This window comes from Ptychodera flava, chromosome 21 (assembly GCF_041260155.1).
Source record: "Ptychodera flava strain L36383 chromosome 21, AS_Pfla_20210202, whole genome shotgun sequence".
Lineage (NCBI taxonomy): Eukaryota > Metazoa > Hemichordata > Enteropneusta > Ptychoderidae > Ptychodera > Ptychodera flava.
In genome coordinates, this window is record NC_091948.1 from 35,482,972 (window position 1) to 35,503,208 (window position 20,237).

At 35.2% G+C, this 20,237-nt stretch overlaps 1 protein-coding gene across 2 annotated transcripts in view; it reads right to left on the reverse strand.

The window, feature by feature from the left end:
- LOC139122137 (myosin-IIIb-like) overlaps positions 1-20,237 on the reverse strand; it is a 69,816-nt gene that overhangs the window by 29,080 nt on the left and 20,499 nt on the right. For both annotated transcript variants that reach the window (XM_070687549.1, XM_070687550.1), the window contains 10 exons: positions 19,891-19,993; positions 18,611-18,767; positions 15,270-15,375; positions 14,157-14,276; positions 13,481-13,589; positions 12,361-12,480; positions 10,965-11,065; positions 9,951-10,037; positions 4,428-4,493; positions 915-1,031 (listed from right to left, as the gene is read on the reverse strand). In XM_070687549.1, the coding sequence (XP_070543650.1) occupies positions 915-1,031; positions 4,428-4,493; positions 9,951-10,037; positions 10,965-11,065; positions 12,361-12,480; positions 13,481-13,589; positions 14,157-14,276; positions 15,270-15,375; positions 18,611-18,767; positions 19,891-19,993 (1,086 nt within the window). The remainder of the gene's footprint in view (positions 1-914; positions 1,032-4,427; positions 4,494-9,950; positions 10,038-10,964; positions 11,066-12,360; positions 12,481-13,480; positions 13,590-14,156; positions 14,277-15,269; positions 15,376-18,610; positions 18,768-19,890; positions 19,994-20,237) is intronic.

Sequence of the window (20,237 nt, forward strand, 5' to 3'; positions counted from 1 at the left end):
CGACTAGCTAAAGACGTGAAATAAATCTGTACATTATTTGCCGTTATGTACATGTCAGGGTGCCGATATTGTGCTGTACTTGAAGAAATACAGAAAAAAACTAATTGATGTGTGATTATGTGGCAGTGACACTGATAGACATTAGGGAACATTCAAATGCCCTGATATTGCTGTACATCATATCAAGTGTATCAAAACTTGCAACCGTGATTCGATTGTAAAAGTTATCCAACATTAGATATGATTTACTTACCTCAAGTCCATGTGCATTTCTTGTGTTCAGAGAAAATATTTCGTTCTCTAATTGTTTATTTATTTATTTGTCTGTTTATTTATCGAAATTTTGACTTTTCTAGTCTTGGGACACAATGTCCCCACCTTCGTGAAAGCTGGCTGCAAGACTGCCCATAGCCTACAGCCCAAACACAGGGAACACGCAACTCTCTTCACCTACACACCTTTCGATAAATTTTCACGCAGTACATACAGTTTCAGTGACCTGCAGCGCAATGTTTAGTAAGCCCAATCTCCATGGGCCCGATCGTGATTTTGTGCTATACCAATGCACATCGTTGGGGGCGCCCCCGTCCCTCAGAGTCCAGTTTTTAACTCTCTGTGGGATGTTCCCTCAGAGTCCCATATTTTACACAGTGCGGGACGTCCCTCAGAGTGCCATAAATTACAGTTTGCGTGTCCCGCACTATGTCCCTCACTCCTCCAGTTTTGATACTTCAAAATACATGTCATACATACTTACAGACATGCAAATAGGATGCAAATGAACTGATTCATCTTTAACAATAACCTCTTTTTGGTATATAAACATAAACCAAATGCAAGCTAAAAATTAACAACACAACATCGTCATCACCGTGTCGCGTTGAGTGGAAAATGACAGACAAAGGAAAACTTACCCTGGCTGCATAATGGTCAATGCTGAAAATATTGCTTCTGGCATCTTTGGATTTGACATAGAAATGATTGTTCATAAAATTACGATTCATCTTTTCTACAAAGGTGTGATCAGTTGCCTAAAATGAAACAGTAAATAAACAATTAAAATATTTCCAACAAAGAGCAGTTTCTAAAAAAAGAATGTATTCTTTGATACTGGTGTACATAATATTGATTTAGAAATGCATCTAAAGATTAAATCAACTGGAGAAATCATGCGTATGTTAGAGCATGTTCATGGTTAGCTGCTCTAGTGTTGGAGGTATAAATTTATTGTAAAAAATGCAACAGTTATTTCCAATGAGTGTTGCATGCCCCTGAAAAGTTGGTGGACGGAGAGTTCCACAGTACAAACAATTACCCACAATTCTCTTTGATTTGTATCCATGAAGGTTACTTTTCTAAAAACTTTTTCAGTTCTGCATGTAAGCACTAATGTTCAGCATCAGAATAATTGTTAAATAATATCCAGTAAAAGTACGTTTAGAAATTTCAGCAAAAGTTTCAAAATAACCATTAAACAACCATGGAAGTCATGTTCTGTAGGTACTACAAATGCCATACTTTTTAGGCAGCAAGTTATAACGAACTGAAGGGGTCATTCTCTTAGAAAACTTAGAATGCAAATTTCTTTGGTCATTTCCATTGGAAAAAATCAATATCCTTTTGTTTCAAAAAACAGGTGCAACTGGTCTCCCTACTTTCCATTACATTATTCTGTATGGCTGAAGACACAATCAGTGGAAAATTTTACAAAAATGCTATCTCCTCTCTCAATCTTGCATAATTTTCCAAATCATTTAAAACGAGAATTGAGAAGAATGGTGTTCACAAAAGTGCGTTTTCAGAATTTTCACAACTAGTCTATGAATTTGTCTACACATGGGAGACCTGGTAGACTTCTCTGGGGAATCTCTGAGGATACAAATCGCAATGAATTGTGGGAAATTTACAGCACTGTGAGTTCTAGCAGAATCAAAGGAAAGTACGAGTAGACAAGATGCTGACCAGGAATAGAGAACATTTGCAGTCTCAAGAACAAATTATTCAATATGGAGATCTATTACCAAGGCTCTACAGCTGTCGATGGATGAAGTTATACTGAAATTCTCTTTCAAATAAAAGAGGAAATTGCCAAGGTCAAGCTTGTAAGAAAACAAGTTTTTAAAATTACAAGACAAAGAGGGAGATATGGAACAATCCCTCAATCATGTCTATGAGAGGATTGAATAAAGAGAAAAAGTACAAGGCCAACTGTCGCACAGACACAGACATGAACTAAGTGAAGATCAAAAATCACAACATATTTTTGACTTTGACATGTTCATTTCAACAAATTCACATCTCCACCCCTGGGTGTACCTGTCCACCAAATACTAAGATGGTAGGTGCTGAGGTTTAGGAGTTTTTAATGTGGACGGACATACATCCGCACATACTTACTATACATACATGCATACATACATACATACATACAGAAGGACAGACAGATAGACATGCATACATACATACACTTAGTTTTATAGCTTTTAACCTCCTACAGCCGACCAACCTATCAATATCAGCTTGTTCAACTTGATACTACTGCTTATAATAATATATGCAAAAGTTAATTACATTCTAATTATAGTAAACATGCCTTGCTTATCAAGATTTTGTCATAAAAAACAGCATATCTGTCAGGTTATAAAGAATCTTCAGCTGGTTATCTTTATCAGTAGTTTCATCCTATTAACCAAGCACATTTTAACTCTCAAATTAACATTACAAGTAAGTACTGTTGTATAAGTTGAGCCTGTAGATACTCAGAGAAATCACACAGAAGAGACAAATGTTTGCAACTTAAGAAGTTCAAGGTCATCAAAAGCATTATAAGGAATCATGCAACACTTTTATTGAACTGTTTACACAGATTGCATAATTGCTATAAATAGAACATGAGAACTCTTATAGCCCAGTTTTACCATAAAATCCATATCACTTTGACCACTCTTTTAATTGACGACTCTATTGTTTTCCTCAAAAAGTAATTTATTTTATCCTTACCAAGTCGACCATAAATGGAAATTGGAACTTTCTCTATCTCTATATATTTGACCAACCTATCATAACAAACTATTATGAGCAATTCCTTTTAGATAACATACAGAGAACAATACATGACGGTACAGAATATGTCAAAGTTGGGATTCAGGAAAGTTGCCTTTACATGTTTTAATCATCCAAGATGGTAAGCATTTCACTATGAACTGTCAAAAAAGTGGAACTTTCTAATAATTCTACACTAAAATTATTTTGGCTTTGTTGATTTCCTAATCAATTCAATTATTTAAAATCACATTAATTATTTTTTTCTGGGTGAATTGATAGGGTTTATACAGTACAAGAGTTACAATTCAGTTAAAATACCAATTACCGTCTAACATTGCATCATTCCTAAAATAACACCTCAGCCTGGAACAATCATAATCTGCTCATTCACACAGGCAGTACTTGACTTTGAATGAATGACCTACTACATTTCACCTGTGTACCAAATTTGAAAGCATGGCAAAAAGTATCAAAATATTTGCAAATTTCGCCTTGAGTTCACCGAGTCATCTTCAGGTCACTCATAGGAACCTGCACACCCTATTAGAAAGTAATGGCATACACAGTTTCAAAGAAGATTTTTTAACCATAAATGCCAAAAATACAAATATGCAAATTTTGCCATAATTTTGATTAATTCTATTTTGAGTTATCACAAGGCACCTGCACGCTAAATTTTAAAGCAATCCGACCATTGGTTGAAGAGAAAAAGATTTTTTACTAAAATGGCAAAAAAGAAAGAAAAAATTCATTAAAAATAGAAAGCATCAAATATTGACATCAAATCTATATGTTTAAATGAATTGGGCCTATTAAGGTACCTAAAAACCAAATATGACAATGATCAGATGAGTAGTTCCTGAGTTATTGATTTTTGACCATTTTTGCCGGTTTTTTTACCTCATTTGCATATCTCTGAGACTAAAAAGTTCATTTTAACAACGGCACATCTACAGCATATATGGCATCACTACACCAAAATTCAGCTAAATACGTACAGCGGTTTGTGAGTTTCTGCGTTGGACGGACAGACATCCATACATACATACATACAGACAGACATCTCACATACAGACTTTTTTTCAACCATATAACCTCCCAATTGCCATATATGTATGGCAATTGGGAGCTAATGACACAGTGGATGAAAATATCTCTATCTGGTCATCGAAACATGACAATTTGAACGATGGCAATTTTTTCACTGTAATTTCGACACAAACCTTCCAGTTAAATTTTCTAGCTTCTTTTATAAAAGTCTTAACATGTGTCTAAGGTCAATCAATTTTAAGACAAGGATGACCAAAAATTTACCAGTTTAAAGTTTACATGTTTGTAAAATTTTACTCACTGTATAGATGATAATGTAACAAAATTCTTACCTGAGGAAATAGACTCTCTTCATCCAGCAATGCAAAAAGACCAATAGGTCTTCCTAAAAAGAAGTCCTGAAATATTTCAAGAAGTTTGTTACATTAGTATTGTAACATAGAAGTACACCTTTTTCAGTACTTTCCAACCACCTTTGGAGTTATGTGTTATGTAAGGTACAGACTAATACTATATTAGTACATCTACATTTCAAAATCAATCACCATATTATATCAAAACATTTAGTACTAATTCAGATGACATGTCAAAGCTAGTTCTGCTGTTTATAACGAACATATTCAATCTAACTTCTATGAAATCATCACAAGCAACAAGAGGTACATTTGAAGTATATAGAAAAGAGAATAATGAAAGCAACAACGGTTTTCTTTATTTGCTTCAAAGTCTCTACATGTACGTCATACCTGTTGGTGAAATCATACTATACATTTCTATATATTACTAAGTAGCCTGGTGTCCAGCTCTATGAGGCATTGGACAGCAAAAAAAAATTGATGCACATTAAACCCAGTGTTTTGTCCAGGATGCGCAATTGCGTGAATTCCATCATCTAATAAAAATACCTCAATTTTACGGTGTCGCTCAAATTTGATCAGAATTGGTATATACCAGTATGGGTTACCAATGATCAACAATAAGTGTTGTTTCTATCTGTTCAGTGCAGGAAAATTCTACGTTGATGTTATGGCAATGATTTCTGCACAGTACAACCAGAAAAACAACAAGAAATATTTAAACCAGAAAAACAAGAATGACAAAAGTAATTAAGGTCTAACTTTAGGTACTGGAGGTCAACTTTAGCAACATGCATAGCAGAAACAAGCCCCTCTTAGTTTAGTATAGACGGTCTTCCCAACTACTGTCTATGGTTTCAGCTGGTCTGTTAATATGTAACAGTTCATAAACAATGACAGGAAATGAGTCAAGATCAGTGGAGTTGGCCTGTTTCTCACTGCCATGCCCCCTGCACATTTGCAGGATTTCACTTTTTCTTACCTCATTTGCACATTTTTGACACTGTTGTGTTCATTTGAACAACGTCACATCTCAACCCCTGCATCTACCTGTACACCAAATACTGAGATGGTAGCTTTGGCGGTATGGGTGCCTTTGTGTGTGACGGACATACATCCGCACATACCCACAAATATACAGACATACAGACATGCAAATCAGATGCAAATGAACTGATTCAGCTTATACGATAATCTCACATTGGTACACCAAATGTGAGCTAAAAATAGTGACAATGTCACTGTTTGCTCCCATATACCGGTAGTTATCAAAACAAGCCAACAATTGTATGAAACATGGACATACATATTGACAGACTGACATACACAGACTGGCACATAGTGATGACATTGGCCCTCAAGTGTGCCTTGGCCCATGGAGAGTGGTAAAGACATAACAAACAGCTGAATGTAATGATAAAATAGTTAAATATAGGCCTACAGGCACTCAGGGTGAATATGTTACAGCAATTTGATTAGTTTCTTTTCCTTTTCCACTTCTGTGATATTATCAATCTGCAAGGCAGTTTATGTATTGACAAATATGTTATCTTTTACAAGCACACAACAAACTATTCTTGATTTTTCAATTACAATATTTGACATAGACTGAAATACATAACATGCAACCAATGTTTACATTTTGCCCATACACCAGATACATGAAGAGATTTCAACATACAATCATTAACTCGGAAACCCTACAGGGAAAAGTAAACATTGTAAACAACTGGTGCATCCACATCTGGAACAACTTACAAACTTAACCAATTACACAAGGATGATGACACAAGAGATAAAGTTAAGAAATTTAACTGTGGTGAACTTGACTATTCCTTTCAAATCCTTACCTATGCACAGTTACTTGCGCGCAAAAAGACATCAGGGGTGGACCATTTGATATCGGGGGTCTCTGGAAGATTGATGAGCTACATTATCTTTTTTACCCAATCCATTGTACATTATTTTTTCCCACTCTCTAAACTTTTCTTTTTGTGAAACCTTGTCTGCTGATTTGTTTATTTACATTTGTTTGGAAATTTTCTCAAAATCTGCTAGGACCCCCCCCCCCCCTCCCCCAAAGGATATCACATGGTCAACCCCTTGTATTGACCATCTTTGCATGAGATATACAATGACCAGATGGCAGGAAGTATGTCAACTATTTACAACCCTGATGTACACTCTTAAACATTGAAAAAATTTTGGAATATATTTGTTGGAAACCAGACCTGCTAAAATCACCTCAGCTATGTTTTCTAATGACTTTTTTACTGCATTTCAACACCAAATACAGTTTACCATATCAAATGCTTACTAAATCACCACATTATATAGTCTTAGTTCAAGTAGGTATAAAATTACCAAAAAAAATCTTAAAAATATAAAATGAAAGATATCCCTGCAAAATTCACAGTTTTGCAAAGGATTGATGCTAACTATGCACAAAATATCAACACATTCTGCCCAATGGTTCCTGAGTTGCAGCATTTTCACAGATGTTCACTTTTTTGTATCTCATTTACATATTTTTTACACAAACATCTTGATTTTAACAAATTCACATCCCCAACCTAGAATGCCCCTCAGTACCAAATATGAAGATTGTGGGTGTTGCAGTTTTTGTGTTTTTGATCTTAACAGACATACATCCATACATATATACATACATACATAAAGACACCATTTTGCTGGACCTTATAAGAATACCTCCCGTTTGCATATACATGTATATATATGCATATATGGGAGCTAAATATCCCCCTTCAAATCACAAATGCATGACATGTCGTCCCCTTCTACAGTGAGGTTTGAGATTATGATGTATACATAGAGTATTTACAGTGGCATTCCACTTCATAATTACTGTTCAATGATGTAACATCATACAATTGATGTAAGCCACAATATGTAGCCGCAGGATAGTCATACAAGCATCCTATCTACAGAAGGTTGTGCTCCAGCTGAAAGATTATTGACTAGACTTTGCCTAATGATTACAAAATTGTCTCAGAATTTGAACTACTACATCATTTTGAGATCAACATCTGCACCAAGTTGATATTTTGTGCATAGTTAGCATCAATCCTTTGCAAAACTGTGAATTTTACAGGGATATCTTTCATTTTATATTTTTAAGATTTTTTGGTAATTTTATACCTACTTGAACTAAAGATACCTTTAAAAATTAGCGGGAATGAGGGACTGGTCAGTTTCTTTGGCCTAGGAGGCTGGTGGATTCATGGCGTCACCGTGTTTTTAACTTTAGTGATGGGGACACCCATTTTGAAATGCCCAATTGGGGGTCAGTGTGTTTTTAAATTTCGATGCGGGCTCATCAGATGCATCATGCTAGCCATGAATTTCATCATTCAATTTCATTTTTTGGCGCACCCTTCACGCGCATAATTTTAATGATAATAAAACATTTTTTCAGAGCCCCGTCCTAGTCAGTGTTCCCGCTAAGGCTTATTTACGCGCTAGTTGCACAGTGTCTCCGACTGCTCTCACAATGAGATTTCATGTTTTGCGCAGTCACAGTCATTTTGATCGGTATTAGTTTTGGAAACGATAACCCAGGGCGAAATGTGCGATCTCAGCGTAGATTTTACTTCCGTGTTTCGAGTTTAGTGCAGTGCGTTGGTGCGGCGGTGCAGTTGCCACCAACGTTCATTGTACGTAGTGACGTCCCTCAATAAATTAGCATATACATAAACGATGACCCAGCTGTGAGGCAATCAGGCATATCTCAAGTTGCGCACCCTCTCATGAACGGACCCAGCTGTGAGGCAATCAGGCATATCTCAAGTTGCGCACCCTCTCATGAACGGACCCAGCTGTGAGGCAATCAGGCATATCTCAAGTTGCGCACCCTCTCATGAACGGACCCAGCTGTGAGGCAATCAGGCATATCTCAAGTTGCACACCCTCTCATGAACGGACCCAGCTGTGAGGCAATCAGGCATATCTCAAGTTGCACACCCTCTCAAAACCTAAGAGGGAACACTGGTTCTAGTGCAAGACTTTAATATATCAGACTTACATATATATGAGATACATGTATGGCGCGCCCTTTGGGCGCATTTCTTTAAAATATAAAACAATATTTTTCAGCATGCCCTTCAGCTGCATGACTTTCATACATCAGATATATATATATATATATATATATATATATATATATATATATATATATATATATATATATATCAGAGATATCTGGATGTTTACTATTTTTCGGCGCGCCCTTCAGGCGCAGTAAATTAATATCTGAGAGATATATGTCAGAAATATCTTGATTTCTGTAAATTGAAAGTCTGTTTTGCAAAGTGTACTAATCATTATTAAATCTGCAGTTCATATGAAAAGCATAACAAGTTCCTGACTCTTTTCTGTTTCCTCTATGAGAATTCAGTATTAGATAGCAACATGCACTTAAATATTTCATAATCACATTTTTCTTACAACAGTTCTGGACATCTGGTTGTGCATAAAAAGAGTGCCGTACATAATTCACAGCTCATTCAAAATACTGCATTCAAACTTTAGAATTGACTCTTTTAAGTTCCTATCTTACAACTGACATGACAACAATTTCATTAAAACACCGAATGACTGAATGTTTAAAATATACCCCAAAAATTATATATATATATAAATATATATATATATATATATATATATATATATATATATATATATATATATATATATATATATATATATATATATATATATATATATATAAACTTGCCAGGATTCACAAGGAAAAAAAAACATCCAGTGGAACATGTGGAAAAAAGAATAATGACCCCAAAAATCTTCCAGGACCCCCCCCCCCCCAAGGATATAAAATGGTCCACCCATAAGTCAATTTTAGGAGCTAAAAGACACTTAAAACGAAAAACAGGAGACAGGGGCAAGTGAGGAAAATATTCTCAAATATCTTTCCTTTGAACATACCATGGTACATGTACAGAGAAAGGAAATGATCACATTCCAAAGGAATGTACAAATGGACCACTGTTCAGTAATCTTAAAATGTGTTATGGGATCACTATAACTTTTTCAATAAAAGCTTGTACACACTGCTACTGGATGAATGCCAGTGAATACATGCTGATGACAAGCTGGGTAAAATAACAGGAAATCCCCTGTAATCTACACCACCACCCTGCTTGAACTTGATGAGGGCACACTTATACATGTATTCCATGCAAATTATGAGTGGTCAAAGGTTGAGATCATCTTGCTCAGGAGACATTTCTATTCTTGCTAAAGCAATTATAGTGTGCTACAAACTGTTGCAGTAGCTACATGAACCTGAAAACAGAATGTCACTGGACTCCTACACAAGGTTAAAGGTCAATGATCTCACAAAAGCTGCATCGAAAGGAACATATCAGTGTCACTCAATGGACTACATGGATATCTGCTCAATGAACAAAGCGTTCATCTACTAGAAACTGAATATCAAGAAACATGCCATCTATTACTTACTAAAAGTGGCTGATTATTAACAAATGGAATGCTGGTCCAGTCAATACCTTCGGTTTCGTACTCTTCTTGTTCCAACATAAAAATGTGCTGTATGAGTCAAGAATATTTAACAGACAGTTTAAGTTTTCACCCAAAAAATTGCATATTCAAATAAAAAGTGTTTCACACTTATGTAAAATATTTAATGGAATCTACTAAAACCAACTGGATTTGAAAAACAAATATGGTTTTTACAGTTCACTGATCAATCAATGTAAATCAAATGAAGACATTACTAACATAATACATATATCAAGTGAAATTAAAACATCATTAAAAGTAATCCTTTGAATCAATACTGTTGATTATCATCAATTGGCATCTGTTAGAATAAAGGTATTTTACTGTAGTTACCTTCACATCATGGCTACAGCAGTATCTAGGGAGTGGTACACTCCAGCCTGACGCTTATCAAAGAATATATTTCATGACATTTTACTAATCGCACAACATCTCAATTTAAAATCAGTGATGGGACAAGTAAGTAGTTCAAGAACTGCTCGCAGTGACTTCATATTGATGAATGAGCAATATCTGTTAGATAATATGCGTTTCTATGTTGTAATCATTCTTGAATTGCAACAATAAGAGAAACATTGATCATGAAGCAGTATGTACCAGGGAGGGTCCAATTCTTGATGAAACAACTTAAATTATTCATGAGGGTATTCATAATTAAACATTATAGTACATTGTAGTTTTCTACTCACTTCACAAAAATATAGAAATATGGGGGGGGGGGGGTGAACCAAAAATACCTAAGTACAAGCTCTATTTTGAACTTAATATCACAACAAAATATCAAACCCTTCTTAGCTTCCATTGTTCAGATTATACCAAGACTTTTTGCCAACAAATTTTACAAACTTTTACTCAAACATTATAATATTTGTATTTTTTGCAAGCTACATATAAATTGGTGTATGATGCAATGACATTTAATAAATAAACGTAGATGTCAAATTACAGAATTACCTGGTTAAAGAAAAACTGCAGCTGTTCATTCGCCAGATTAATGCACGCTTGTTCAAAGCTGTTCACTTCAAAATGCTCGAAGCCAAAGATATCCAAGATACCTGAAAATAAACTGAAACTTTTACTATGGGGTTTGATGCTTTAGTTCAGTGACATGTGATATTGGCAAATTTTGTAACATTTCAGGATGTAATGACAATGTTCTTGAAGCTGAGAAACAGGTGACAGCTTAGCTCATGTAGCATTGCATGATTGCACTCAATCTGATTATATTCTTTCAGTTCACCTTCTCATCTTTAGTCTCGCCTTGGTTTGTTTACGAATGAAATGCTTGCAAATAGCAACTTGCATATAGTAACTAGAATGAAGGTAGTTCAGAAATGCACACAATTGCCCATATTTAGACAAATTAAGCTTTGGTGTGTTACGGCAAATTATTGCACAAATGTGAGGGCCCTTTGTCCTATAGCGTTATACAAAAACATGGCTCAATATATGATAATTAATGTCAAACAATATTACACAGTGAAGTCTTCCAAGATGACACACATTGATTGAACGTATTTACTGAGTTGCTCTTGTCAAGATGTATTATCTGCCATGGTGCATTCACAACAAGCAGTCACAAACATGTGACATTATAATTGTGTGCATGTGTGTCTATTTGTTCTGCAAGCCATTGTGATATCAACCATCATATTGCGTGACAAGTCTGCTGAAATGTTTGGAGTTCAGACACGTACAGCTACCTGCAAGCTGACACAGTCCTACCCTCATATTTAATGCAAAATAATGACAAAGATAATCTGATTCACAAACAATTATAGTTTTGAATAGATAATGGGAAAATGTCACCCTTACATATCAAATATTAGAGTAACTCAACCACTTTATTTAGGGATATCATGATAATAGACATCTTTTTACCAGGAATGATAAAAATATCAGTCAAAACCAATTATAAACAATTTCATAAAACTCAACCTGGGATGGGCATTGCATCTTTCACAGATGAGCAATAGCTAAAGTTAACAAAGCGGAAAAATCCTCAAAAATAAAATATACCAATGACGTTGTGAAAGTAGAATACATGTAAATCCTTCTCTTCTATGAAGTAAATATTCAGACATTTAACCAACTTGTGCTTATTTGTATGTCAATAGGCAAATGTGACCTGTACTGTACTTTACAATTGGTAATTTTCAGTTTTTATTTTGTAAAAATACCCTCTAGGTAGTGTTTTGAAGATTCAAATCAACAGACAAACATCGACAACAATATCAGCATAATCAGAAATGACGTCTTTATGACATCTGAGTCACTCACATTTACAGATTCCATATCATTGATAGCTGGGCTTATTAAATGAAATTTGTGCAATGTTACTGGTACTAACCAATTTCCATGCTTTCACTTGGAGAGACTGTTTCTGAAGGAGCCAAGAGTTGATTGATCTTGTTAACGATCCAACCAAACACACGACCATACAATGCCTTGGTCATGGCATCACGACAGTCTGCAAATCAAGAATACCAGTATATTTTTTTTTTCTTTAAAAAGTGTAGACAAGCAGAAAAATGTTGGTAGAATTTCACAAGGCTCAGTCATTTCATGCAACAACAAATACATGTTTGCAACTGCAGTAAATCATCAGACAGATTAAACTGTAGTGCACTAGTGTACTATGCATTCATTCAATAGATCTGATTATTGAGATCAGATGTGGATTCATGCATGAATTTAAATGCAGTTCATTTGGACTTTGCCTCATGAAACTGTACAAATACAAAACAGATTACTTTAACTGGGATATATCTCTCACATGCAAGCACCATCTATCTATCTATCTATCTATCTATCTATCTATCTATCTATCTATCTAGCCATCTATCTATCTATCTATCTATCTATCTATCTATCTATCTATCTATCTATCAAATTTATATAGCGTCTAATATCCAAAGTTAAACAATGCTCAGTGGCGCTTAGAGTTACAATGAAAATGCTCCTTGGAAGATGTAAGTTTTTAAGATTCTTTTGAAAATGTTGATATTAGGAGAGGTTTTCATGTCCAGGGATAAAGAGTTCCAAAGGAAGGAGAAGGAGCAGAGAAGGAGCCGTGACCATACATGTAGGATGGTAGTCAGATTCCATCTAGGTGTGAGCAGAAGACGTTTATCAGATGAGCAAAAAACATGTGACGAGGCACAAGGTGTTACATGTATTAAATTCCTGAGATATTGTGGAGCTTGTCCATTCAGGGCTTTGTAGGTAATCAGCAAAAGTTTGTATACAATGCAATGGTGTACTGGAAGCCAGTCAAGTTACATAACAAGTACTAAGCACATTATAACAAATTTCAAAGATATCAAATGTTATCGCTAGGGCTACATGTACATGTATATTTGCATTCTTGGTGAAACTAACAATGAAAATAAATAGTGCTAGATGTGCTTTGCGGTCATGAGACTATATAATGTGTAAATTTGATTTGCTATCTTATATTCAAACTTTACCTTCTGCGAATTCTTTGGTGTAATTTCTCCTGACAACCTCTCCCTTTGTGACTGTTTGACTGTGCGTAAGGACGTCATTTATCAGCTGTTCCTCTATTCCTAGTAAGCTCTGTGGCAATGAAATAATGAAGTCATGACTGTATATCAATGTGAATTCAAACAATATGATTTGCATTATCCACATTATGTAAATGAACAGTTACAAAGCTAACCAAGCTTTAATGATTCAGTGTTATTCTCACAATGTACATGAATGCAGCTTGGTAATGCTCCTTGCAGCAGCTCATGAATGTAGAATACTTCGGGATAAAATCATGTGAGTGAGTTTCGAAAGTGTAATTTTGCAAGTGATTCTAACAAATACATATTTTCTACGTTGTTTTCAAGTCTCTTGTGAACTTTTGAAGATGATACTGGAGCTGCCGTGTACTGGTATGTTACGGTGAGTTTCCACATATGACAATGACCATTTTCTTCATATGAAACCACATTGTATATATTGAGCCTATGAATATCACTTGGTGGCTGGGGTATTCTAATATAACACATTATATGCCAGTCACAACCTGAAAATGGCTTGGCCACTCTGTTGATAAAAACTTGACAAATTTACTGATGACTTCAAAAGTGAAAGAAAGCATAATGTTGCTGCAAAATGAGGATGTGTGAGACTTACTGCAACAGTTTCAAGATGTCCACTATCTTTAAGATAGGCAGCATCACTCTCATTGTTCTCAAACTCCAAATTACCCATGCTCAACACAGCAGACAGAATTTGAAACATGTCTGTTTGTTCCTAAAAATAATAAGTCACTGATTTGATTAAAGTTACAAAGACCCATTCATGTGAGTTATATGAGGTCAATCATCACTCTTATTTGTTTGACCATACATGTAGGAAGTACCAAGTATTTTGTGTTAGTCAAGTCCTTTAATGTCTTAAAAAGCTACAACCATAGTCCTACATCTGATGGAATTACATGAAGATTAACAGATCTACCTGTACATTTCAAAACTTTTCAGTGTTTTTTCAATGATGCCTGATTGTGTGAATCCCCATATCTATAATCAAAATCCCTTCTCAAATAATCACAAACGCTGGACACCCTTTGTACAGTAAGGTTTGAGGTTATGATTATAGTAACATTCCACTTCATGATTACTGTCTATGATGTAACATCATACAGTTGATGTAATCCACTATCTCTAGCCACAGTACAGTGATACATGCTTCCTTTCTGCAGAAGGATTGTTAAAGCTAAAAGACTGTCTTTTATTTCCTATTTGATCAATGTTATAACCTTGAAAAAAATCATAATTTGTAAAACTTAAATTTGCACGATTTATGAAAGTCCCCCTCAATCAGAACCAGTCATCCCCTTTAAATTTTCAAGTCAAGGGTGACCCCTTGAGAGAGAAAACTGGAGGAAACACTACTTAATTGGATAATACTAGTTGCACAGAAGTATCAAGAGATTTCAAGGACATTCAGCCATATTTCCATGTATTGATTTTAACTTAAATATCAAATCTTAAGCTATGTCATAATGAAAATATACATTTTCATCGAAGTCATCAAATGTCAGTAGTTTTCACCACATCACTCTTGTGTAGTCTCTTCACTCCTGAGAGATTTTAAAGATGCTTATATTGTCAGCTAATATGCTCACATTGGGACTAGTAGCCGTAACTGTATGTACTCTTTGACAGTATCAACATGTACATAGTATAGTAAGAGGTACTTCTTGACACTTTAAGGTACACACTTACTGGTATTTCTATATCTTACCTGTTCTTCAAAGCCAACCAAATCCATCGCATTTAGCAATTCTGCAAAGTAGTTCTGATGCTTACTAAAGCTGGTTTTCAATGACGCTTTACCTTCACAAAGGTACCTGTCAAAAAATTTTAATTAACACCCACAAATTGCAATAAAAATTTGACAGACTTTTTGGATAAGACCTTTCGTCAATTGTCCCATCCTGATTTCTGGTTTTGACCATGAAAATCTTATTGATTTTCTCTTTGAATTCACAATTGTACAGTGTTTTTTCCAATGCTTTTTTTTTTAGTTCCTATTTAGATAATACATTTTGATGTCAAATTCAACCTGTGGTTCACTACATCAACCACATGGTTGTCTTATTTACTCAACAAACATTGCCAGGTTGTCACACTTTGTGCAAATACTTTCAATTAGGTAAAACTAGAATGTGTGCCAGTGAAGTTTTAGGTTGCTATCTACCGTCATAGAAACAACACACACACACACACACACACACACATCAAAGTGTTTGGATTAAGTAGGGTTAACTACATGCACACACTAAAAGTGTCAATGATACATGTATGCCCGTCTGTGTATCTCCTAAGACTACCTTAGCTCTCTTTGCTGATGACTCCAAGTGTTTTCGTGTGATAAAAAATTCACAAGATTGTGAAGCTTTACAGAGAGATATTCATTCTCTTTATAGCTGGAGTGTCAAATGGGGTATGACTTGTAATACAGGAAAGTGCAATGTCCTCCACTTTACACGATGTAAAATTTTCTGAATTTTGATTATATCATGAATGGTAATGACTTAGCATCAGTTAAAAATACTGTGATTTAGGTGTTGATCTCACTTTCGACTTGAATTGGAATACTCACATTGATCTTATTTACATGAAATCTCATAGATTGCTTGGCATGATCAAGCGCACTTGTGCTACAAATGTGACTCTAAAACACTTAAAGCTCTTTACTGTTCACTAATGCGTAGTCATTTGGAGTACGGAAGTGTCGTCTGGGCAGCCCAGTCTAAGCACAACTTAGTAAAAATTGAAAAATCCAAAGAGCAGCAACAAGGTATATTCTTAATTATCCCACTGACATTGATTATAAACAAAGATTAGTTGCTGTAAACCTTTTACCGTTGTCATTTCGCAGGGAGATTCTTGATCTGATTTTCTTTATAATGCACTACTGGGAAATACTCTTTAAATGTTCATAAGTATGTCAAAACTCACTCATCTAAAATTAATACACGTTCTAGTGCTGATACAAATGCACTAGATAGAAACCATTGTAAAACTGTCACTTTCCAACACCTTCTCTTTAATAGAATTGTCATTCTCTGGAACAATTTACCGGCGACAATTAGAACCACTGCTTCACTTTGTACATTTAGAGTAACATTGACAAAATGGTATTGGGATAAATTTTACAACTGTTTTGATCCAGACAACACTTGTACGTGGATTTCTCGTTGTCTGTGTAGCAGGTGTAGACCTATGTAGATTTTATTTGATTTGTTGTAGACTTTCTTCATTTTTTATCTCCTGTATGTTATTGTTGTTTGCTTTTTTCATTTGTACATATTTCATTTCATTAGGATGACTGGCTTTGTATAGGTGGTTCGCACCTGTTTCAGTCATCCTATCCTACGTCGGTACACGATCGTGTCCGCTGTGGATAAATATTATAAATAAATAAATAAATAAATAAATGTCTACCCCTTGATAATAGCAAATTGTTAGAGTTATACAGCAGAGACTGCAGATGGATATTGGCCCACTGCAACCATAAAGCATGTAAAGATAATTAAACTAAAACTATTACATGTACTCTATTTACAGGTACACAAAACTATTAAACTGCCTAAAGCCTAACACACAGTAGGAAGTAGAATAGCTGGTAGGTCACTGGGAGCTAGGTGAATTGTAAGTGAAATGTAGAGAAGATACAACAGCACAAGAAGAGACAGGGGAAGGTACATGTATTTGTGAAAAGAGTTATTCTGCAAATCACCTAGGAGACTGATCATCTATGCCAATCATCAAGGAGACTGATCATCTATGCCAATCACCTAGGAGACTGATCATCTATGCCAATCACCTAGGAGACTGATCATCTATGCCAATCACCTAGGAGACTGATCATCTATGCCAATCACCTAGGAGACTGATCATCTATGCCAATCACCTAGGAGACTGATCATCTATGCCAGTCATCAAGGAGATTGATCATCTATGCCATCACCTAGGAGACTGATCATCTATGCCAATCACCTAGGAGACTGATCATCTATGCCAATCACCTAAGAGACTGATCATCTATGCCAATCACCTAGGAGACTGATCATCTATGCCAATCACCTGGGACACTGATCATCTATGCCAATCACCTAGGACACTGATCATCTATGCCAATCACCTAGGACACTGATCATCTATGCCAATCACCTAGGAGACTGATCATCTATGCCAATCACCTAGGAGACTGATCATCTATGCCAATCACCTAGGAGACTGATCATCTATGCCAATCATCTAGGAGATTGATCATCTATGCCAATCACCTAGGAGACTGATCATCTATGCCAATCACCTAGGAGACTGATCATCTATGCCAATCATCAAGGAGATTGATCATCTATGCCAATCACCTAGGACACTGATCATCTATGTCAATCACCTAGGAGACTGATAATCTATGCCAATCACCTATGAGACTGATCATCTATGCCAATCACCTAGGAGACTGATCATCTATGCCAATCACCTAGGACACTGATCATCTATGCCAATCACCTAGGAGACTGATAATCTATGCCAATCACCTAGGAGACTGATCATCTATGCCAATCACCTAGGAGACTGATCATCTCAGCAGGTACATGTAGACCCTAGTGATGGGCCAATGATACACCATCTTGATGACAAACAAATGATGATCTATGCTTGACATTTACTGGTATTTTCAATGTACAACAGCTGATTTAAAACTATCCTATTGTTTACAATTTTGCTGATTTTCATTGGTTTTGCTGATTTTCATTGGTTTTGATGAAACAAATAAAGGTATCTACCGATTTCTCAACTGCAAAGCTGTCAATAAAATCATCTGTAATAAGATTTGCAGGCTTTTTTGACATGAATGCATGGCCAAGATCACACCCAAGAGACCTCAGTTGTTAAATAATTAAAATTATTAGCTTTAAAATCTGATGTTTACTCTGTTCATCAATGAATGATAATTGTCAATATTTCTACTATTACATGTAGTTCTGCTACTTCACTCACAATATCAAATGTAAAACTCTTTAAAAAGGGATTCTTATCATCACCAAATGAAAATTTATAGCTTACTTGTATCCTGAAGCATTTTTCAATCGATATTTGTTTTGTTGCTCCGGCGACAAACCAGCAAACATGTAGTAGAATATGTGAAAGTTTTCTTCTCCAGGATTCTGATAGACAACTCTGGATTTTTCCAACAAATATTCTGAAATTTTAGCTCCCATCACTGTTGACATAAAACGTCAATAGGAAAAAAGTGTTAAGAAAACATGTACTTTGTTCAATCAATTTTCTGTTTGTAAATAATTTATTGTACTGTTCTTCATGCCATGTACGGCTCACACATTCAGTTAGAGATTAACTGTGTAAATTAAGTTACCCAGAATCTTAATGCAGAGTTTTATGATTAATATCATCAGAAAACTAAAACATCTACATGTACATGTATGAGGACAATCAACATACATTGGTACAACTGATTCAAATCAACTTGTAGAGTAGCTGCCAAAGCCATGTACACCTTTTAATGTCAAACTGTTTTGAGGAAAGTTCAGATTTAAAGAAAGTATGTGCCTAGAAAGTGAATGACATTGGCTCATACTTTCCACACAGAAATGTCCAACAATTCTCTTACCAAATGCAGAATGAATATCAGGGGGGTCACTGTGCAAAATTTGGTACATGAGAAACAAATTACCTAATGGCAACCGTCCCCACGTTGAAAATAAAATTTTGATTTTCAAAAAACCAAAACATTAAACACCTTTTTATTGCAAGATCTTTGAAATGAGCCCAAACAAGATGTAGATCAGAAAAAGAAATTGTAAAAGATTTAGAGTCTGAATAGCTATCCCAAAGGTGCATTCTAACAATTTGCATACTTTTACGTATAGAACAAACTTGTCAGAAACTAAATTAAATGAAATGGTCAAATAACAAAATGGAACTGCATTTTGTCACACTTGATTTTGGGTTTGGGTGACTTGTGTAAGTTTTTCACATTCACAACAGATTTGTTCAAATATAGTTTTGTATTGTCATCACTATTTGTAAAACAAACATAGTTGATACATATATATTCATATGTCAGTGTTCTCCCCAGAACCATTAAAGGAAAGGGAAAGATAAAAGGAATGCATTAGCATGGCATAACAATTACTTTTATTGTTATGAAACTCTCAGGGGAGAACAATGTGCATCAATTATTGGTTCAAATTTTACAAATACAGGAACCCTACTCTATGATTTCTTTTGAATTATTCTTTTCATGACATTGTTTTTTAAACCAAAGGGCTTAAAGCTGTCATCTTTGTTGACATCAGCATATTAATCACTGATAGGTCACTTACATGAGCCACCTTGAAACTTGAGCTGGATGTATTTTCCAAATCTGCTTGAATTATCATTCATTAAAGTCTGGGCATTGCCAAAGGCTTCCAACAAAGGATTTACCTGCATAACAAAGTAAAGCTTTCTGTTAATGTAGAAAACTATTATTTTTAAAAGTAAAAAAAGTTTACATTCTGAAATTGTAAGCTAATGATTGTTTGTATTAAATTCTACACAATTTACTTAATGATCTAGCAGCATCATCGCAGTAAAGCACAGCTACTATATCATTGGGTAGAATGCGCCTCAGGGACAGATATTCATTGGGTAGAATGCGCCTCAAAGACAGATATTCATTGGGTAGAAT